This window comes from Pecten maximus, unplaced genomic scaffold (assembly GCF_902652985.1).
Source record: "Pecten maximus unplaced genomic scaffold, xPecMax1.1, whole genome shotgun sequence".
NCBI classification, from domain to species: domain Eukaryota; kingdom Metazoa; phylum Mollusca; class Bivalvia; order Pectinida; family Pectinidae; genus Pecten; species Pecten maximus.
This window is the reverse complement of record NW_022982735.1, coordinates 1-25532: the sequence shown is the minus strand read 5'-3', so window position 1 is coordinate 25532 and position 25532 is coordinate 1. Positions and strand designations below refer to the sequence as shown.

The following is a 25532-nucleotide window of genomic DNA, read 5'->3' as shown; positions in this document are numbered from 1 at the left end:
GGATTATAGGGTTAATGGTAATTAAGATTATTACGTAATGCGCATGTGACTTACTGTCGTCCTTTGATTTTGTGAATCTCGCCATTATTTTTTGCACAGACGGTACTTTTTCCATGACATTAAATAAAATCTAGTATAAATGATTGTTGTTCAAGCTTTGCATGTGTAGTTCTCCAGCTTGCTTTGTTTTTTATTTTTTTAATCGTCAACAATATATTGTGTATGGAAATGACTGATTTGCAACAGCGGTTGTACAAGAAAGGTCTGTTTGTGGTCCTCTTTATTATGCGTAATTTAATATGTCCCAACAAATATGGATATGTTGCTGTGTTAATACTGTCATCAGCGTAAAAGAATTTCAAATAACATGCAATTGTCACTTCCATCTAATGGTATAATAAATGATAACACAAACAGAATTTTACATCATACATGTACGAGTGCTGTGTCATTAATTGTTAATATTGAAAAATCACGCCTAGTGGGGAAAAATAGCGTTTACGACTTCAGTCTTTTTACATTGTCCTAAATTCATACGTACAACTTTTGTAAAGTTTACAAATGTTATTTTCTTTTATCTGTACAGCATTTGATCTGATTAGAGTGACTACATGTACAATAATAAAAAAGATGTAGTCTGACAATCTAAATATGGGCATAATTTAGTTAACTATTTCGGTAATTATTACACACAAAATCGGACAATTATTTGCAGAAGAAAAGCCAGACAAATGTCCACATAAATATCGGACAGATTTGCAACTCCAAAATGCCTTTGGTACAGCCTGCACCCCACAAGTTATTTAATGCACAAATGCCCTTGTGTGAGTCCGGCCGTCCGTCCGTCCGTCAACAATTGACTTCTTCTTCATAACTACTGATCAGAATTTGACCAAATTTGGTCAGAAGCATCCCTATGGGGTGGGGACTCAAAATTGTACAAATGGTGGGGCTGACCCCCCAGGGGTCTGAGGGGCGGGGCCAAAAAGGGTCAATTTCGCTCTGTTAATATAAACGACTTCTTCTCTGAAACCAAGTAAAGGATATTGCTCCTATTTGCATGGAAACATCACTATGGGGTGAGGATTCAAAATTGTACAAATTGTACAAATAGTGGGGCAGACCCCCTGGGGGCCTGAGGGGTGGGGCCAAAATGGGTCAATATAGCTATATTGATATTAACGACTTCTTCTCTGAAACCGAGCAATGGATATCGCTCATATTTGTCTGGTAGCATCACTATGGGGTGGGGATTCAAAATTGTACAAATGATGGGACTGACCCCCAGGGGCATGAGGGGCGGGGCCGAATGTGGTCAATCCGGCTATACTGATATAAACGACTTCTTCTCTGAAATCGAGCAATGGCTGTTGCTCATATTTGCCTGGTAGCATCACTATGGGGCGAGGATTCAACATTTTACAAATGATGGGGCTGACCCCCCAGGGGCCTGAGGGGCGGGGCCAAATGTGGTCAATCGGGCTATATTGATATAAACGACTTTTCTGAATCCGAGCAATGGCTATTGGTCATATTTGCCTGGTAGCATCACTATTGGGTGGGGATTCAAAATTGTACAAATGATGGGGCTGACCCCCAGGGGCCTGAGGGGTGAGGCCGAATGTGGTCAATCCGGCTATATTGATATAAACAACTTCTTCTCTGAAATCGAGCGATGGCTGTCGCTCATATTTGCCTGGTAGCATCACTATGGGGTGGGGATTCAAAATTGTACAAATGATGGGGCTGACCCCCAGGGGCCTGAGGGGCGGGGCCAAATGTGGTCAATCGGGCTATATTCATATAATTGACTTCTCCTCTGGAACCAAGCAATGGATTTCTCATATTTTACTGGTAGCATCACTATGGGGTGGGGATTCAAAATTTTACAAATGATGGGGCTGACCCCCCAGGGGCCTGAGGGGCGGGGCCAAATGTGGTCAATCAGGCTATATTCATATAATTGACTTCTCCTCTGGAACCAAGCAATGGATTTCTCATATTTTACTGGTAGCATCACCTTGGGGTAGGAATTTGAAATTGTACAAATGACGGTGCCGATCCCCAATCAAGTATAAGACTTATATTAATCCGTCTCCTTTTATGACACATTAAGTAAACGGCAGCAAGTGGGAGAATACGTAAGTGAGCAATGTAATACTTGAATAGATGAAAAATGGGGAAATTCGGAAAAGAAGAGGGATGAGAAGACCAGAAGAAAAAGATTAGAGAGGAATTTTATGCCATGACATGAGATATACAACCTGCTGTAACAGCTGTGTACTGGATAAAAAAATAAAAAGATAAAAAATAAAAACAATCATTCAAATCTTTTAGAAATAATTATACATTCTTGAACACTGGAAAAAATGAAAAGATTTTCTTCATACGTGAGTTCGTTATCACCGAAGAGTAGTATTTCAGTTAATAAGGGATAGCTTAGAGCACTAAAACAACGTAAGCGAAACTGCGCAAAAAATGGACAACGTAATATGAAATGTTCATTGGTCTTATCTTCTTGATTACACGTGCATAGAGTACTATCTATAAGATTTTTATGAAATAGATAAAATTTTAGTGGACTGTTTGGTTGAGATTTTTTTTTCTATACCACTATGGGAAAAAAATCCAAGAATCGCGCGAAAAATGTGACGTCACAATACGACAATTGACGTTGCGCATTGATTTGAGAAAAAAAAATCCCATATAAAACCAGTAAAATTGTACATAAAACATGTTTTAAATTAGAAAATTATTTTCAAAAATTAATTATAATTTTTTCATACCCCGATGAAACTAAAATAGATTGACATCAATGCGTAAATGATATGTACTTCGTTCATAGATTTCCTTTGTTCAAACTGCTCTTCGAAAAAATGTGTGTTTTAAGCATTGCTCCTGTCAGCAATTTAACTTTGATATCGTGACGAGGATGCTACTTTCTAGAAATAAGAAAATTACAAAAGCAAATTGTAAATTCATCACGTTTATCATATAGCCTGGATTCATGTTAAGATTGAGGAACAATGTGGAGGAGTCTATAGTACATGTAATGATGATATCAAGTCAGATCGCCATGACCAATAAACACTACGGAGAAAATGACGTTTGATCTTGCACTTTGAAGATTTTCAGAAAATGCTCAATTATATTGGTGGTTATAAGTACAAAGTTAATTTTCGCAGGTTGCAGAATTTTTTCAGATGTAAAGGGTGTGGTAATTCTAAAAATGGACCCAAAATATCAATCATTGCGCTTTAAATAGTCTTAAAAGTGTCCCCCGAAATGAGTGGGGGGGAATAAAATAACAAATAATTGTATTTCACTTTCATTACGATGTTAAAAAGTCTACCAACGAGAGTTTTTTGTAATACGATATATTAACGAATATGATTTAACACACTATATCGGTATGCCAATTGTGTTGTGTTTGGGGTAAGGTTGTAACCACATCATTTTTGTATGTCCTCCTGCAGCACTAAGAAGAGACGGATTCGGCGAGCAGAATTTTTTCCGTTGTCTCGTTGTTGAGGATAAAACTACAACAGGTAAGACTAAACTAAAACAACATTTTTTATTTATTTATTTATTTAAGAATAGTTGCTGTCAGTATTATAACATGAACATTCTCCTGAAATCAACCTGTGGGAAAAAACATCTTTTGACAACGAACAAGAAAATCATATCTGATAATTTTGTGTGTGGTGTAATTTATAAAAACAACTATCCAACAAGATCAACTAAGTAAAAAAAAACTATCAAAATGTTAATCATCTTTTTTTACCTTTTGTACAGATTTTGTGTTATTTTATGCCAAAATTGAATGATATACCTATTCCTGCAACATGTATAAACAAATGCGGACAGGATTATATCCATAGGGGTAATTGCAGTACTAATTGGATATGTATGTTCTTTTTGGTATGTTTATCAATATGTAAAAATTATAATAATGAAACTCAGTCATATGTTATTCTGCTAGTATTAAAAACAATATTAAACTTGATGTTTTCATGAAATGAATTTTAGGTTAACCTTCAATCCCTTTAATCAAGAGGGCAATGTTGGTAAATATTGCTTTACGATTTAACATCAATATATTCAATATACGTGTATATATATTTAATAAACAAATGTTCTGTCCGCCTGAAGAAGCCTTAGAGAGCAGAAAGGCCTATCGGAAAAGTCTATGCAAGTTATTCTTTACAGAAATGCCATCCTGGTAAGGATATCACCAAATAGTTAATGCAGTCAGATTGATGAAAACCACACCTCATGCAAATTTTACTGAATTATTGAAAATGTCCATGCTTTTGAACGGCAGATTTATATATATATAGTATATAAGAAAAAGGTATATGTCCTTGCGAAGGTTAACGTATCAAAACATAAAAGAAAAAGAAAACAACAAGACTTTGCCGCGAGGCCTTTCTGCCCTCTAAGGCTTCTTCAGGCGAACTGAACATAGGCTAATACACTTTTCAGATTTCACCCCCAGATAAACCTCTACCGACACATTACCTCTTCCGACACATTACCTCTATCGACACATAACCTCTTCCGACACATTACCTCTAACGACACATTACCTCTACCGACACATTACCTCTATCGACACATTACCTCTTCCGACACATTACCTCTACCGGCACATAACCTCTTCCGACACATTACCTCTATCGACACATTACCTCTACCGACACATTACCTCTACCGACACATTACCTCTACCGACACATTACCTCTACCGACATATTACCTCTATCGACATATTACTTCTACCGACACATTACCTCTACCGACACATTACCTCTAACGACACATTACCTCTATCAACACATACCTCTACCGACACATTACCTCTACCGACACATTATCTCTACCGACATACTACCTCTACCGACACATTAACTCTACCGACACATTACCTCTATCGACACATTACCTCTACCGAAACATTACCTCTATCGACACATTACCTCTACCGACACATTACCTCTACCGACATACTACCTCTACCGACACATTACCTCTACCGACACATGAACTCTAACGATACATTACCTCTATCGACACATTACCTCTACCGACACATTACCTCTATCGACACATTACCTCTATCGACACATTACCTCTACCGACACATTACCTCTACCGACATACTACCTCTACCGACACATTACCTCTACCGACACATGAACTCTAACGATACATTACCTCTATCGACACATTACCTCTACCGACACATTACATCTACCGACACATTACCTCTATCGACACATTACCTCTACCGACACATTACCTCTTCCGACACATTACCTCTATCGACACATTACCTCTACCGACACATCACCTCTACCGACACATTACCTCTATCGACACATTACCTCTACCGACATAATACCTCTACCGACACATTACCTCTACCGACATAATACCTCTACCGACACATTACCTCCATTGACACATTACCTGTACCGACACATCACCTCTTCCGACACATTACCTCTACCGACACATACCTCTACCGACACATTACCTCTACCGACACATTACCTCTACCGACACATTTACCCTACCGACACATTACTTCTATCGACACATTACCTCTACCGACACATAACCTCTACCGACACATTACCTCTACCGACACATTACCCTACCGACACATAACCCTACCGACACATTACCTCTACCGACACATCACCTCTTCCGACACATTACCTCTATCGACACATTACCTCTACCGACACATTACCTCTACCGACACATTACCTCTACCGACACATTACCTCTACCGACATACTACCTCTACCGACACATTACCTCTATCGACACATAACCCTACCGACACATTACCTCTACCGACACATACCTCTACCGACACATTACCTCTACCGACACATTACCTCTACCAACACATCACCTCTTCCGACACATTACCTCTATCGACACATTACCTCTATCGACACATTTCCTCTACCGACACATTACCTCTACCGACACATTACCTCTACCGACACATTACCTCTACCGACACATAACCTCTACCGACACATTACACTACCGACATAATACCTCTACCGACACATTACCCTACCGACACATTACCTCTACCGACACATTAACTCTACCGACACATTACCTTTACCGACACATTTACCCTACCGACACATTACCTCTATCGACACATTACCTCTATCGACACATTACCTCTACCGACACATTACCTCTATCGACACATAACCTCTACCGACACATTACCTCTACCGACACATTACCTCTATCGACACATTACCCTACCGACACATTACCTCTACCGACACATTACCTCTACCGACACATCACCTCTTCCGACACATTACCTCTATCGACACATTACCTCTACCGACACATTACTTCTACCGACACATAACCTCTACCGACACATTATCTCTACCGACATACTACCTCTACCGACACATTAACTCTACCGACACATTACCTCTATCGACACATTACCTCTATCGACACATTACCTCTACCGACACATTACCTCTACCGACATACTACCTCTACCGACACATTACCTCTACCGACACATCACCTCTACCGACACATTACCTCTATCGACACATTACCTCAACCGACATAATACCTCTACCGACACATTACCTCTACCGACATAATACCTCTACCGACACATTACCTCCATTGACACATTACCTGTACCGACACATCACCTCTTCCGACACATTACCTCTACCGACACATACCTCTACCGACACATTACCTCTACCGACACATTACCTCTACCGACACATTTACCCTACCGACACATTACTTCTATCGACACATTACCTCTACCGACACATTACCTCTACCGACACATTACCTCTACCGACACATTACCCTACCGACACATAACCCTACCGACACATTACCTCTACCGACACATCACCTCTTCCGACACATTACCTCTATCGACACATTACCTCTACCGACACATTACCTCTACCGACACATTACCTCTACCGACATACTACCTCTACCGACACATTACCTCTATCGACACATACCTCTACCGACACATTACCTCTACCGACACATTACCTCTACCAACACATCACCTCTTCCGACACATTACCTCTATCGACACATTACCTCTATCGACACATTTCCTCTACCGACACATTACCTCTACCGACACATTACCTCTACCGACACATTACCTCTACCGACATAATACCTCTACCGACACATTACCTCTATCGACACATTACCCTACCGACACATAACCTCTACCGACACATTACACTACCGACATAATACCTCTACCGACACATTACCCTACCGACACATTACCTCTACCGACACATTAACTCTACCGACACGTTACCTCTACCGACACATTTACCCTACCGACACATTACCTCTATCGACACATTACCTCTATCGACACATTACCTCTACCGATACATTACCTCTACCGACACATTACCTCTATTGACACATAACCTTTACCGACACATTACCTCTAACGACACATTACCTCTATCGACACATTACCCTACCGACACATTACCTCTACCGACACATAACCTCTACCGACACATCACCTCTTCCGACACATTACCTCTATCGACACATTACCTCTACCGACACATTACCTCTTCCGACACATTACCTCTATCGACCATTCTTCCGACACATTACCTCTACCGACACATTACCTCTACCGACATAATACCTCTACCGACACATTACCTCTACCGACATAATACTTCTACCGACACATTACCTCTACCGACACATTACCCTACCGACATAATACCTCTACCGACAATTACCTCTACCGACACATTACCCTACCGACACATTACCTCTACCGACTCATTGCCCTACCGACATAATACCTCTACCGACACATTACCCCTACCGACACATTACCTCTTTCGACAAATTACCTCTATCGACACATTACCTCTAACGACACATTACCTCTATCGACACATTACCTCTACCGACACATACCTCTTCCGACACATTACCTCTATCGACACATTACCTCTAACGACACATTACCTCTACCGACACATTACCTCTTTCGACAAATTACCCTACCGACACATTACCTCTACCGACACATTACCCTACCGACACATTACCTCTATCGACACATTACCTCTACCGACACATTACCTCTATCGACACAGTACCTCTATCGACACATTACCTCTACCGACACATTACCCTACCGACACATTACCTCTACCGACACATTACCTCTACCGACACATTACCTCTATCGACACATAACCTTTACCGACACATTACCTCTACCGACACATTAACTCTAACGACACATTACCTCTACCGACACATTACCTCTATCGACACATTACATCTACCGACACATTACCTCTATCGACACATACCTCTACCGACACATTACCTCTACCGACACATTACATCTACCGACACATTACATCTATCGACACATTACCTCTACCGACACATTACCTCTACCGACACATTACATCTACCGACACATTACCTCTACAGACACATTACCTCTACCGACACATTACCTCTATCGACACATTACCTCTACCGACATATTACCTCTACCGACACATACCTCTACCGACAAATTACCTCTATCGACACATTACATCTACCGACACATTACATCTACCGACACATTACCTCTACCGACACATTACCTCTACCGACACATTACCTCTATCGACACATTACCTCTACCGACACATTAACTCTACCGACACATTACATCTATCGACACATACCTCTACCCACACATTACTTTTGACTCCAATCACAGCAACACTAATTTACCCCAGTTTTGATACTAACTATTACAGCTGTGGAAGGTAAGGCTATCCTGTGGGGGTATGCCTTATATTACTACGCCTACTCTACATGGGAGGGACGTGTTATGTACCTCGAGGACCTGTACATGTCACCAACCTACAGGGGGCGGGGCATCGGTACAAAGCTCTTCAATGCTGTTGCGCAGGTAATATTCCCTTTTGAACATTATATTGTGTTGATACACTGTACGATGTTTGATAATTGATTATGATATTTTAAAGCTCGGATTTTATGTTTTAGTACGAAGGAGAATATAGTAGCCTCGATATAATACATCTATAACGAATAAGGATATATCGTTTTTAATGTTTAGTAGGAAGGGGAGTAAAATCACGAAAAAATACGATTTGAACGAATTAGGATATATTGGTTTGATATTAAGTAAGAAGAAAAGAGTAAGATCACGAAAAATTACAATTAGAACGAGTTAGGATATATTGGTTTGATATTAAGTAGGAAGAAAAGAGTAAGATCAGGAAAAAATACATTTATAAAGAATTAGTATATCTAATATTTTTGTGTAATGTATTGACACTTACTCTAACCTTGCTTTGTGTCTGCCTGAGATAGATAGGTGTAGAACAGGACTGTCAGCGGATGCAATGGGTGGTTCTGAGTTGGAACAAACCGTCTATAGAATTCTACAAGGCACGCGGAGCGTGGGATGTCACTGCGAAGGAGAACTGGAATATATTCAGGATGGACCGACCGGAGTTAGAACAAATGATAAAAACAGACTGATCTGTCGACCGTAATGATTGGACACGAATCATTGAACGCTACCACCTAGATATTATATGGCTTCCTCTGAGAGGAGCGTCATTTTAACTATTAATTAATACAAGGCGTGAAAATAATCAGATCATTTTTAGCAACTACTGTACATTATTGTATTTGTAGTGTAATAACAGAGTAGAATGTATATATAGAGTGTCATATTCATTATCAAATAAAACAAAATCGCGTGATTACTTTGTTTGTTTTTGTTTAACGTCCTATTAACAGCCAGGGTCATTTAAGGACTTGCTATCATAAATATACTGGTAACTATGTTTATGTATCAGTATTAAACTATTAACGATATAATTCACGACATCAATACTGTATGTAAATGATCCAACATGTTAATAGATACATGTACGTCAGATAAACTAAATTTCTACACCCATACTGGATCTAGTAACTCGTGTTGACAATGTGTTATGGCCAACATCAAAATCTCATTGGGAACTATTTCCTTTAAGATGACGTTTGGTGTGCTCCTTAATAGTTGGTTTCATGGTCACAAACCCTATTCTAATGTTGTACTATGTGATATTTTACACATCAGATGATGAGAAGACACCTTACCTAATACAACCTTTTATCCTGTAACTGTCATCCGCATTGTTAGAATACTGCTACCACATATATTTTTGCTGTATTCGGCAGTGACGTAAAACAGCTGTGTTTTAGAATCTTAGCACGTGCGTCAATTCTACTTAATCTTAACACGTTCGTTAATTCTACTGGCATACTTCTAAGTGACAGGCGAACATACTACTAACAAAAGTATTTGGAACATTGTTGATACCGTTTTACTTTAAAATATTGATTTTGATGACTGTTGCAGGATAAATAGAACACATAGTCAGTGCCTTTACATATAAGCTGTATTTTTGTGCGCCAAAATACAGCTTATATTTTAAGACACTAAGCATGTATTCTCTATATAATTATAGCAAAACACCACGGTGGTACCTCATCGAATGGAAGCTAATTATAGGCAGAAGGGACAGTAAGTTTCCTTTTCTTTCCTTTTTTTCGTTAAAGCAAAGATATTGATGGACTTATCTACGTTATGTTGATAAAATTCACTGCTTAAAATAGCTAAAACAGTATGATGTAGTTAGACCAGGAAAGTGTTAAGAATTAGCCTTTTGATTGTGAGATATCATTTCACAGAATGGGGAAAATTACAAAATTAATAACACAAATCACGACTGAATGATTTAAGACTATAACAAAAGCAATATGACATTTAAAGTCAATTGACTGACACAAAAATAAACCAGTTTGATTGATTCTGTATCACTGAGTCTGTGAACATATTTCAAAATTTCAAAATCCGTGTGAAAAGGGTACTGCCCATGTCAAGCTGAACTAGAATTTTCTATTGTTCATAACTCAGTTTGAAGTATCACGATTAACCTATCTTATATAATTACAACAATCACAAAACTGTATGTATCTAAATGGTAAGCATGATTCAAACACATTCCAATTCAGTATGTAGACAAAGAGTGCGACCTGTCTCATTAGGAGGCATATAATTAAGTGATTGATGATGACAAGTCCTCTTCAACAAAAGTTTTAAAGACCTCATCAAAGATGGCTTGGTTACCATTATGCGAGAGATTAGCTTACTGCGCGTGTGATATTAGTTCTACAAATTTTCCAACACGTGCTCCATAAAAGTAGTTATTTTCAAGCTGTAACTAGGAACAGAACTGACTTCCGGCGGCAAACAAAAAGTCTGGTTTGTAGACTGATGGAATAAGAACAGAAACAAACGCAGGTGTTCCAGAAAGATATCATGTTCAGATGTTGTCGTAGGAATATGAACCGAAACATAAAAACTGTTCGGCACGCTTTCCCATTGAAAAATAAATGAATGAATGAATAGATAAATAAATGATTACATGAATAAATACATATACATGCAGGTGAAATGTCTAAGTTTTAAGTGGCTTGGTTTATAAAACCTTTATTAGCGCAACTAAAAAAAAAGCAATATGAAACTTTTGAATTTGATTCATATCGAAATCGTGAAGAAAACTTTCCTACCGTGTTCATTATTTTTTGTTGTGTATATAAGACAATAACAGCATTTAAAAAGTGGACTGCTTTTCAGTAGGATGTTATAGAATAATACAAATTCAATGCATTGTTATACAGTGTTATATACTGAAGAATTAAAATAGTTGAAACATAGGAATATGTGTTGAGGATTTTCTCGACTACAATTTATAATTTCCATTTTCTCTCTTTTAGTGAATATTTTTTTCAACTTTATTTACACAGGAAGCATTCCGCTAAATTATTATTACGCTAATTATGTTGCGCTCAATTATTACAGACATACTTAATTTGACACACAAAAACATTAGCACAAAATCAAATTTAAACAGATTAGCGGAATGATGAACTAACCACCAACATTGATAGTCAAGGAAGTACAAACTAAGACCAGATGTTCTATGGAAGAGCAAGCGTCTTGTCTACAATGACGACACTCACCATACAACATCTAGGTCACATCCGGTTTATGTCGCATTTTCAAAATGATAATGTTAACGAAACCAAAAGGTATTTAAATGAGAATCAAAGACGTTTGACGTCATATACAAGGGAATATAATATCAAGACGTCGACAATGGTCTTCATCAACCTGCATCTCTCGAAACCTTTGTACTGTAATATGTTCAGTAGCAGTTTGTATACTTATACATAGAACCTGTCAATCACCATAACTACATGTACACATGTTAGCTAATATGCCAGTAATTAGATATACCTCGGTTATCCAAACAACTTGGATGTTATCTAAACCATGTTCATGTAATACTAGTTGTATTCAAGTATCTTCGTGTAGTTCTAAATTGATATGGTGTTTACATGTAGACTTCAGGTCACGAACCCCATAACCATATTAAGTCGGGGGAAATCTATCTGTCCGGCCGATACACATTATGATTTATATACAAGAATAGCATTTCCCTCATACCAATGTCACTCATTCCCATGCTTTGCACGGATACGTCACTCCTCCCATATTCGTACGGATACAACACCTACCTACATCAATAAAGAGAGGAACCAACAATCGACGATTTCATCTTTATTTCCACAACTACAACTACACATCTTAACTACAAAATACAATAAGAATTATTATACTTTACCAGAGACGTATGCTATACAAGTCTCTGACTTTACCTTGTGCTGTTGATTTTTTAGTAGGCCAGTATGTCAACAGTCGATATCTGAAATATAGATAATTGGAACAATCCCTTAAAAATCGAATCAACTCGGAAATATTAACACCATACATATGAGAAGAAAGAATTTTACTATCTAGGGATGGATTTTTTACATTTTGGAAATTATAATCTCTCTCCTATCCATCGAATCTCCTGAAGCAGTAAGCGGCAGATATTGGAGAGACTGAAGTGTCAATAATTTCGAGCTCCAAATGGTTTTACTAATCAACATGATCAATAAAGTTTTGTGTTGCTATTAAAGATACATAAATTGTTTAACGCATCGTTAATATATCTATTGCTGAAAGCGGGATGTTTTTCGTGAACATATGAGAATAATACTGACGTCTAAGGTTAAAGTGTTTAGAATGTAAATCTAGTCTTTAATGGGAATAAACGCCAACTAACTTACTCAGTATTTATTTATTTCTCTCAAACCCACGCAAACAACTCTAATCAATTAAGTAAATTATAGTTCAACAGTTAATGTCAGGCTGTACTTTAGTGACAAATCTTATACAAACATAATTATGTTTAGATTTTGGTCTGCGCCACAACTGTTTATGTATGCCTTCGGATCTACCACCCGATTCCGGGTTCCGGGTTATATTATTAGTGTTCCGGTTTAGACCCAATAACGCTTTGTGTCAACGAAATCAAGTGTGTTGATGGTGTCTGTCACTTTCGTGACGGCAGCGCTATATATGAACTCACATCTTCCGACAATCGTAAGGAGAAACGAAACCTCTACGCCGAATAAGACAACAGTCCATACCGTTTTCTATCGTCATTTCTGCTGTGGAATACACTTGATAGGTGCATCTAATATGAAGCAATTGCGCCTTACAAAAGCTGAAACAATCCATTCGAGAATTGGAGGGGAAAGCTCATGTATACACTTTCACTGGGCTCAAACTTCTCCCCGTTTCCCGTTGATGGCATATGATGGCGGAAGGCAACGCCATAACACAGAGGGGCAATGGACAATGGCAATGAGGTAGCCGAGATAAAGCGGCAGACAAGTGAACAAAGTGTAGAGATATTGAAATTAATGATGGGACAACTTGCTATCTATACCCCAATAATTTCTAGAAATCTACAATCTACAATTGTGAAAAAACTCCACATCGATTGAATTCATTTGGCAACCTATTCGTCTGTATTACAGGTTTTGGATCCTATCATATTGACTTTTCAATTTGCTTTACTAAATCAAAGCTCTACTGAAAGACCCAAGGACTTGCACCAATTCCTAATGACGTTCGTGGAGAAAAAAATATTATACAGATTCAGTATATCTCATCATGGTGAGGAAATTGACGATGCTGATGAATTTTCACAGTCTCTAGATAATTTTGTAGAAATTATGTAAAGCTGAAGGAAGGTCAGATGAGGATATTGAGTAGTATTTAGACAGCGAGGAGTCTCCACTCTCTGTTACAGTTAGGGCCAGAATCCTCCAGTTACCATATTTGGATGTGTTCCATGGCCACAATACTATGCGTCTTACCATAGGAAACAGTCGGAGGGATGTGTAGCCATGGGTCACATTCTTTGGGCAAACATTATCTTTCGTCAACGTTTTACGTTTGTGATGATACTAACTTAATTCATTAACGAGTAATTCGGAAAAATTTGATTTGTGTTTCTATAAATAGACACTTGATTTGTGTTTCTATAAATAGACACTTGATTTGTGTTTCTATAAATAGACACTACACTACATATAGCCTATGTAAAGAACCTAGTGTTTTTAGGGGCCTACAGACGAGGTATGCTTCAGAACATATATACAAACTGTACAACACTCGACGATAATCAACTAGATTTGTGTCGGTAACATAATGTTTAATGCCTTATATATGTGATGTAATCCTTTGTAATTCCTTTCAATTTGTATCCCTGGCTGTACAAAGTTATATGAAATGTTATAGGGTGTACAGGTAATTCAACTGGAACATTTTTAGTTATTGTTGATGTGATTAAGCCGAGACGTGGCGATTTATCTGTGCTGATCATAAATAAAAACACAATTCTTGTCAATCAGTAGGGGTGCCATTAATATAAATGTAACACATTTTTTCCCGATATGTATGCGTGTTCATTGCTTTCGTCTAACATTATCACATATAAATAGATACTTTTGATAGTTTTTATGTGCTGGTCTGAGAGTATGACCTGTGTTAAACTGTTTTGACCTAATTCAAAGGTATATTCAAAATGATAATGGATTATTTTCAAGGTTACATGTGTGAAAAAGTTCAAAGTTACTCTGAGAATCTTAATTTCTAGGAAACCCAATGGGTCATATGGTTAAAAAAAATCCAAGAATCCTGTTATTGTACCACCATAATAACCCCATCTTCTTTCCAAGGTCAATAGAGTGAAATAGAAAAAGTTTTTTTTCAGAAAACTTCAAGAAGAACCAGCGTAATAATTTGCCATAAAATACATGCTATAGTGTATTCTTAAAGTCCCTCATACCAATGGCATTTGACATTTTCAAGGTCACACTGGTCAAAAATCGCAAAACTTAGAAACTCCTTATCATAATTAAGTCGACATCCCATTCACATTATATGAATAATCAACGGACTAAGAAATGCAATAAACATATGATTTAAGGCGTTCTGTCATTGAGAATTAAACAAAGGAAGGAGTATCCCTCACACTTTTATATGCCTGCCTTTGACAGGTCATATATTGCTATCATAGATCCTGTCCAGGTAGGAACGTGATCATCTTGTTGTATATACACATTTATTACATACCATTGAACCTGGTAAAGGCTGACTAGGATTTACAATAAGTAGTGGATTGCGTTGTATTCACACACGCCTGGTCAGATAACCGAGTCACGAATGATGTGTAACGATGTTCCAGTAATATGACAATAGAATCTTTGGGATATTCAGACTTTTGAATAGGGGACGGTGGTAGCGCTACGACTGCATATATATATGTTTCCGGATATAACGCCTGGCTCCGGGCTCTACGTTATGCGTGTGGTGTGTACCATCATGTTCCGGTGTAGGTACAGTAAGCACACTTACATAATCATGTAATGAAGTCACTCAGTAACTCACTGGCGCTGTAAACAGAAAGCTGCTATCTCTGTACAGACATCGAATGGCAAGGTCACTCTGCTTTTGTTTACACCATTATTAAGATAAAATGTATGCTTTATAATCTTATTTAGGCTTTAGAGATTGTCGGAAAAAATAATAGTAATGATCGAGTATTAAACTTCTAGTGTAAACGACGGCTGGCATGGGTATTCAGCAGCGATTTATATCCTTTGATATTTCAAGTGACCTCATATAAAGTATGGAATGGATGTAGTTTAGCTTCGCATATTACATGATAATGTTATTGATTTGCGTGTATAGAAAAGATAACGTTAATCTTGTCAATTGTAGTAGTGTCTGTGCCGCCCTGATCGTACAGTTAAATGCCACACTGTCCGGTATACACAACATTCATGTTCGGAGTCCTGTTATTTACTTCTGTTTATCAGCTACTCGGAACGAGGGCAGCGGTATCGCATGCCCACTATTACCGCAGTAGCATTCGCCACCCAAATTGTCGCCCTTTACCCTCACTTATACATCTTTAATCAAATGAATGCCAATAATCTTTGCTAACCTCCTTACATGCTAAATCGGTTGCAATTTTACAAATCAGAATATGCTGAATTTGGATAATTTTCAACCTAAAACCAAAGGAATTATATTTGAATGCACCGACGCGTAATGCGGCTTGGTCTATCTAGGGACGACAACATGATAGATGAGAGTCTCACTAGCAGCTTTTGTTTTTTTTCTGATAAGGACCACGTGTTTGTATGACAGGCCGGTGTACACTAGTTCCCTGATTAACAATGTCGGAGTATAACATCCGCCCGGCTGAAGAGGGTGATTGTGAAGATATCCTCCGTTTGAGACAGGTAAGTTACATACAATCTTACATCAGGATCTGTCTTTGAGCACATGAGGTTGACATGTAAACATGACCTGATATTTAAGGACCATTTAAAGTACATGTATTGTTCCCCTACTTACAGTTTGTTTATTGACTTGTATCTCATACAACACAGAAAGCATGCTTTTTCTGTTTATTTTCTTCTTCGCCGCGGGGCCTGATATCAAATGTTGTCCTAGCTGTAAGTACCTTTAAGTTAAACAATATATTCATGCGATTTTTCTGCCTATGCATTACATGTAAAACATTTAATATTTGATTAGTATAACGGGTAAATATATCATTAATTATCTTGGACAGAAAACCTACCTTACTTACATTATAATAATATAAAGGATATTGTTATAAGCATTACTTATCCTGGGCCCAAAACTACCTATGTAGCATATATAAAAGGATATGACTACTATCATCTAACTAGTTTTACGCGTAAAATACATGTATACACTTACTTATTCTGAAGACGAAGATAGAAAAATAAAAGATAAAGATTCCTAATTACTTTATTTAATGTACGTGTCGTTTGTTATAGGAGTTGGCCGTTTACAACAAGACACCGGGCCTGGAACTGACAGCGGAAAGTAGGTTAATAATTCTTACTTTGTTACTCTGTGACTACAGAACTTCAGTTCCACACAATTATATAGCATCTATAACTTTTGTTTTCGTTTGCTGTTTGCTCAATTTGCTGACGTGACTACTGCACTTGGAAAGGAATCGTTTAAATGAGAACATGGGACGTTGTAAGGACAGGTTCTGTGGCTGGGAATAGGGAAAACAGGTTAATGGGAAGCAATGATATATATGATATGATATATAAGATATATAAGATATTTCATTTAATTTTCTTTACAAGATATCTTACAAAATATTATAGAAGATATATCGTTTATAATATTATATGACTTATAAAGTATATGAAATATCTTATATATACAAATGTACTATTATATATCTTATACAGTTTATAAGATATCTGATATAATTATATAAGATATATTATATAAGATATATTTTATGATTTGGAAAATTCCTAGATCAGCTTTGCTCCGTGAATAAATGACAACTTGGCCTGCCATAGTTTTCGAAAACTATATAAGGAAAATAATATCCATTGTTAAACCGATATATATATGTGTCTATTCTGTGAGATAAGGGACGTTTTTATATAATAAGTAGGCATGAATTGACAACGCCTTCTCTTGTACATATGTAATTATTGTGTATGAAGGTTGATTATGCTGTTATGTATAAATTCATCGTGTTCGACGACATTTGTCACACATATCCGTCTGACTAGATACAGAATGTAAATATTTCACATGAAGTGGTAGTCATCCGTGGTTAAAGATTCTGTTAAATGCCACGATGTATACTCACTGCTACATTTCTGTATATATATACATTTTAAATGAAGCTAAAACATTCTCATATATGGATACTGTATACAAGAGAAACTGCCCTGACGTCGCGTGCATATAAACAACATTTACATATGCGAGTTATTAAATTGACAAACTAAGGCATATAAACAGCAAACAGCCAGAGTGCAACAAACCAGTAATATATGTATGTGATCACAGATAAACAACATTGATATTAAAATGAGCTTTAGACAAGTTTTCAAATAAAAATTTGCAGTATTGTGTATGGTGTAATTATAGTTGTAATCTCGTTCAGTCTATATGTACCTAACAGTCATGCAGGTATTTCTTTACTTTGCTTTAAACTATTTATTTGTTTATTCCTCTTGTATTCATTAGAATATTTCAGTCCAGTCCAGTTCCGCTACAACATTGTAACATTGATATCAAAATCATTAATTAAGAGTCGTGATAAAATTGATATCAAAATCATTAATTACGAGTCGTGATAACATTGATATCAAAATCATGAATAACGAGTCGTGATTATATTGTCACAAAAATCCTTAATTACTAGTCGTTATTATAACAGTGTGATATCCGAATCAATTATTGCGAGCTACATAAAATGATGAAGCTGATAAAAACAAATGATGTGATCTGCAGGAAGTATTAATGTAAATAACCTCCAAACATCAGAACAGACTATAACATCAATGTGTTACGTTTTCATGTGAATGTCATTCTTACAGAACTCAGAAAAGATGGTTTTGGTGAGCAGAAATGTTTCGAATGTCTGGTTGTTGAGGATACGAAAGCGACAGGTACGATATTCATCTTTTCTCTGATGTGTAACAATAATCAAACTGTCATAATTGTGGAATAACTTAAATTATAAATTAAATGACCAATAGGAAACCTTTTACTTGTACACCCTAAATGTACTTTGTCAAATCGTAGTACACAATGTAAATGTTGAGATTGCCGTGGGAGAATTATACCTGGGAGCCATTTGTTGTATGATACTTTAAACTTAGAATCTTTCATAAAACTCAAACATTTTGCTTCATTTTACGACAATTATTATGATTTCGTTTTTGTCCTCATTTTATGTAATTACGTAATACTTTGACCATCAATATTAATCTTCCTACAGCTTCACAAGACAAGTTTGTTCTGTGGGGGTACGCTCTTTATTTCTACGTTTACTCCACTTGGTCGGGACGTGTTATATTCCTGGAGGATCTGTTCTTGTCAGAGGAACACAGAGGGCGTGGTATTAGGTCCAAACTGTTCCACGAAGTAGCACAGGTAAGCCTTTTGCACCAGTTTTTTTAGTTCTGACTTCATGAAATATCGAATAAGCATATATATATATATATTCAAATTATTTCTTCCGTTGGCCAACCCAGTTTTACAATCTCTATGTATAACGCCATCTGTTTTGGTTGCCAATGTTACACAATATATGATATATGAACCTCTATAACAGAGATTACCTGCATAAAAATCCTTTATGACTGCTCACTCGTGACTAAGATAAACTACAGTCCTTGTACAACATATAGGTAATATCGTGGATTAAAATTCAAGTAAATCATCCTCTTGTGAATGTTTAAGAATTAATTATCAAAGCGTTCATTATAGTCCAGTCATTTTATAGTAAAAATATGGCTAACCTCAAACTAATTGCAAAAGAATTTATTTTTGAGTTTCTATTATCTGTAACATGTCTTGCTTAATATTTAAAAAGTCTAAAGCCATCACCGAAAGGGAAAAGTTATTTTTTCACCTTTTTTATACCTTACTTGAATACAAATCATTTAAAGAAAATATGGGGGGTAGGTGTATAATTTTCGGAATAAAAAATAAAGTCTTTCAGATAGAACAACTATATATACATTAGAATAAGCACAGATAGTGCACCTTTCAGGACATATCACACTATATTGATTTAGATAAATCATGACGTCATAAAGACCCGATAATTACCTCCCCTTATAAAAAAAAATCAAAAATTCAAAGTGGAAATGATTTCATTGGTTTTTTTCTGTCTCTTTCAAATTTGTATTGCTTTAAAATTAAAAATTAAGCAACGGACGAGAAATGTAACAACTCTTTGTTAAATCTTTCAAGCAAATTTCGCAAATTTATACCATATTTTTTAATAATCGTGATTTAGGTTAAGTAAAGATAATAGAGTATAGAGGTAAATTTTTGGTTATCAAAAGAAAATCCCTTATGGTAGAACAACTGATTGTATATTAAAGTTAGAAGTGATAATGCTGATCAAATTGAGTGTCATTGCATATTATTTTGCATGTCTATTGACGTCACAGCCTTAGAATTATCTCCACTTGTAAATAATCTCATCATTTCAAGAAATGTGAGTATAAAAATGATTTCCCTGTGTTTTGCATGTTGTTTTTATCATATATAATCTCAAACCTACTACATATATATAAAGAAACCAATCCAGGGCAGTTATTAAGCATGCTTTTGTCATTTTAGCATAATGATTGACCTTTGGGGACTCACATGTAGCAAGGAAATGGGGGCTAAACGTATTTTTATACAAGTCTATTGCAGGTTAACCATATATTTGTATTTGCATTTACACAGTTATATTTAGTTTCTTTTAAAAGCATGGTAATGTTCATTTATAAGTTTTTGGGATATTACAGTAATGAAGTACAAACCAGTCATTTACAAGTCCTCGTTCAAATCTGCATGCGTCACTGGTAATGAATTCGAACAGCTTGTACCCCTACACTCGCCGCAACCCACAGAACACGACAAACCGTTTTTACGGCACGTGCATCTTTTCGTGTCGCAATTCAATTTGCATCCACATTTAACCACTTTAAGCAGCTGTTCTGGAGCTGGAGGCATTGTACATTTCACGGGTAATAGGTAGTTCTCTTTGACAAACCATCCCCAGTTTTGTGGAACAAAGTTACACCCATTACCAATCCAACACTGACACTGAAGAAACGACCGCATACAGTGGAACCTGGCCGCATTTGAAGTTGGAGGCAAGGTGTGTACTTTCACAGATGTGACGCCTGTGTGCGTTTTTGCTGCAAATCTTCTGAAACGCAGGAGATCTAAGGTCTCAAATGGTTGTCCGCCATACCAGGCCGTGAGAATCTCTTCTCCTGCCGATGCAACTGCATCTACATCAGATGTACTATCCAGGAAGACACGAGCATGGACTTGGAGGACGTCAGATGATTGTAGCTTCTTGAACGCTGGCCCTTTGCCGATACCAAAGAGTCGAGATGTCGTATCACATCCGCTCAAAGCATGTAACACGGGTAACAGGCTGCATTGATTTCCAAGAACCTCTTTTGTCTTACCGATGTCCCATATCTTAATTTCTTTCCCAAGAGATCTTTTACAATCGGATTTGAAGTAAATTGCATGATTCTGACGACCGGCGTGATAACAGAGCAGAACAAGAAGATCTGTGTCCTCTCCAACTACAACAACATCTTTAATTGCTGCACAATTGACAGCAGTCTGTGTGATAAGAAGATCTGCATCTTCATCTGAGTGCACAGTCGTACAACCACTTTGCTGCAGTTTAGAACCTAACAGGTCTATGAAGTGCTGCTTATTTTCTATGTTGGACAGGAATCGTTCTTTCTTCATTCGACAGGGCATTTCCTCGGTGAAGTCTACTTTCTGTGCTGTTGCACCATTTGAGCGCCTGATATGGGTAACATCCTTCGTTGACAATTTACTGGTATAACCATCGAAGACAACAACAGAATCTGCGTACTTCATTGTAACGTGTTGTACGTACGTTTGACAAATGTTCGCAAATGAATCACCAACATTCCATGGGATTCTTTGCAACAGGGAACCACCGTCTAGTACAGTTAGTAAGTCGTCTGGAAGTTTCGCAATTCCACAATCCCCCATACTCCAAATGCAATCTGCTAGAGATGCTTTCTGTGCTGCCCTAGGAAGACCTGATGCCTCAAACAATGATGAAGGGTAGCTACACAGCTCATACTTAAACACCGTAGGAAGGTCTTCTAAGAGTCCCGTAGCGGCAATCGTGAGGCGCTGGAAAAGGAGTTGAGGGTCAATTAGCACACTCTCCCCATCTACCTGTGATCATATGAGAAACTGCATTGGGGGAATACACTGTCTCTAAAAGCTGATGTAGACCCGATCCACACATAAGATGGCCAACAGCTCCAAGAAAGCTCATTTCTAAGTGAAATCCTCCTAAGCGTAGGACGATTGATTTGAGGTTGCTCCCTGGCTCATCATTGGATATGATGGTAAATGCTTTCCAGTAGAGTGGTTGGTCAAATGTGATGATCGGGGTTTTGTTGTAGAGTCTGGCCTGCTCACTTATAAATCTTAGTGTTGAAAAAACGCATGATAGATCACTTGGGTTTAGATCAATCATTGGTAGAAATGTAAATGATGATTTACCTGGATGTGACCCTGATGCAATCATTTGCATAAGACCTGACCATCCTGGCGTAGGCGATCTTAAAGGCCATACAATCTGAGTCAATGCATCCAGTTTCCAGGTGGAATCCATCTTTTGCATCTGTTTGAGCGACGCGAATGTCATGCTTCCCATCTTATTGGTAGGTTGCCTGTAGTTATGGATCTCTATCTTTCCAAGTTCAATCAGGTCATTGGTTGTCACAAGAGTTCTTGAAACAGGTCTAGCAGTGAACATGCCAGGAGTTACCCCGGCGATGATTCCCATACCATGAAATGTATTGTAGCCATCCAAAGTTCGGATGTTGTGGTCGACGTTGTCGGCAACAAACTGGATACAGCTATGGGGAGAAACACCATAGACAGACGTACCTTGTGACGCAGCAGAACAGGACGCATACCTCTGTACTTCTGCATAGGACGAACAAAATCCCAAGCTATGGCATGTATCTATTAGAAATTTGGAACCAAAATGATGGTGGAGCTGTACACCTAGGCCAATCTGAAGAGGTGGAAGCAGAGATCGAGGTCTACTGGCCTGCATGATGGCTTGTCCAATTGATACCGTTTTCAAAGCACTATCCTTTTCACTGAAGACAGAAGTCAGCAACGTTAAAAGACTGCCAGGAACATATCTCTTGTTGGATTCAATATCAGATATATCCGATGATGACGGGTAGAACTCCCTACTGAAATTTAAGGACTTTATGTCAGCTCTTATGAGTTTCGCTGCCGTGTCAAGTATAGCTGATTTTTGTTCCTCTGAGTTTTTTTTAGGTGTACAGTAAAATTCCTGAAGGATGGATTCGGCTGTTCGACGCAGAGTCACGACATTTGATCTCCCGTTAATTTCAGTAATCAAAACACTATCCCCAAAATGTTCCAGCAGTCTCTTTTTCATATACACGGTACTATATGCTAATTCGCCACATGATTCGGTCATCTTTCTCACAAGGTCAGAAACTGTTAATTGTTCATCCTCATTGCTGATTAAATAGTCAATAACCTCCTGGAAGTAATCTGTGGTAATACTCGGCCTGCCTTTTTTCTTTTGTTTTGTGCCGCTCTGTGGTTCAAATGAAAAAGCATGTGGAATGAATTTCCCAGTCCTGAAATTGACATTACAGGACTGGTGATAAACCGCATCTGCTGCATGCAAATCGTTCACCGATTCTATACGACCACGGACGTCAGCTGCCCAATTATCATCCCTTTCAGCACAAATCTGAATCATCCTCGTCTGGAAATCGTCCGTCCGCACTGGGAATACATCGTTTCCACGTTTTTTACTTTGTGATTTTGCAGTTTGTCCGCAAAAGAGGCAATGACATGAAAAGTTGAAGACATGATGTGATCGTAATACAGGTATTTGGTCTGTGGTTTTTACGGTTTCAGCTTCATTTTCCTTTTTCACTTTGTTTATGACATTTGGATTGGTATATACTTTCCGGCAATGGATGTGGACGAAGTCACCCGATTTGGATCGCAGGGTATCACCCCTTTCAATACTAGCTTCGTTAATACGTTGGCTTCCTTTGTCTTGTATTTGTACCCCTTTCTCATTAATTTCGCCTTGACACAGCAGACAGTTCCGTACTTGATTATTCATTATTTCTGAAAAAAGAATTGTGCCCCTGTTTCAGACGCGTTATAGGCAAATACCGTAGAAATCATAGTAAAAAAAAAAACAAAAAAAAAACAAAAAAAAAAAACAAAAAAAAAAAACAAAGAAAAACAAATATAAGGCACTAGAAGTTTAATTTATTAACTTATAGTAAAACAAATTACAATTTCCCAAACATAAAAAAACAAATAAGTGAAACACAAATAAAAGGTAACTATTCACCAAACTTAACTAGTAGAATATTTGATCTGCTATTCTTTTCAACTGAAATTAAGAAAAATACATGTATAATAAAGTAAAATAATAAAAGAAATGAATAAAACCTAAAAATCAACGCAATATTAAAAAAAGATAGCAGTATTTTATTAAATAAGCACAAACAAACAAATATTCAATTCATGTATTAATGCATTTAAAAACTGAGGAGTAGAAGAATGAGAAGAATCCAACAATGATTAAAAAATACGTCCACACTGTAGGAAATACTCGTGTGTGAAATTAGTTTACGATGTATTATAATCTCCGTTTTTGGAGCACTACACGGCTTCCATACTTTGAATTTTTTATCGAGGCCGTCTTCCGTTATTTTAGCATTAAAAATTAAAAAGGGTAGCCTTAGCACATCTATATTCAAGACATTGTACACAATATGCAAAAATCAATGTAATTTGTAAGACGTTAGTCTGAAATACAAGAAATATGCGCCCGGTGAAAGCAGACGTCGTCGTACGTAGAATGTAAACAAACCCGAACTCACTTCACTTTACGCTGTCCGACATTCCGAAATGGCATAACATTATCATTCTTGTATGAAAAGACCACAATTTTACATACAACATTTCATTTTCAAACTGGAATTATAACTTACTTGCGAATATATTTGTATATAATGATGTATTCTGCTTCGTAACATCGCGGTGCCGGTGGGGCGAATCGTCTCAAATCTCACTACGGCGGCCCATACTCGCAAAACACCGTATTGACAATATTTGACTAATTCAATGCCATTATTTTTCATTTTCCCCAACTTAGATTTTTCTAGACTTTTGGTATGATTTAAAGGGTGTCGTATTCTATTTAAAACCAATAAAGTTAATTCTTTTGCAATTAGTTTGAGGTCAAATCTTTAAATGACTGGACTATTATATCTTTGTTAGTCAATTAAAACCTCGTTTGATAAAAAAAAGTGTGGGCTTA

General features: G+C 37.3%; 2 protein-coding genes across 2 annotated transcripts in view; both read left to right on the top strand.

Annotated features, from left to right (window-relative positions):
* The window catches only part of LOC117320878 (diamine acetyltransferase 2-like), a 30489-nt gene extending 20647 nt beyond the window's left edge, over positions 1 to 9842 (top strand). The window contains exons 3-5 of the mRNA XM_033875361.1: positions 3477 to 3548; positions 8865 to 9019; positions 9445 to 9842. Coding sequence (XP_033731252.1) covers positions 3477 to 3548; positions 8865 to 9019; positions 9445 to 9615 — 398 coding nt within the window. The 3' untranslated portion in view covers positions 9616 to 9842. The remainder of the gene's footprint in view (positions 1 to 3476; positions 3549 to 8864; positions 9020 to 9444) is intronic.
* A 6062-nt stretch (positions 9843 to 15904) lies between these two features.
* LOC117320879 (diamine acetyltransferase 2-like) lies at positions 15905 to 19552 on the top strand (the record flags this gene model as incomplete). The annotated part of the gene is given in 5 exon segments (XM_033875362.1): positions 15905 to 15926; positions 16727 to 16842; positions 17410 to 17458; positions 18994 to 19065; positions 19398 to 19552. Coding segments are annotated over 4 exon segments (342 nt in total), but the record flags the coding sequence as incomplete, so codon positions are not given.
* Positions 19553 to 25532: the final 5980 nt, after the last annotated feature.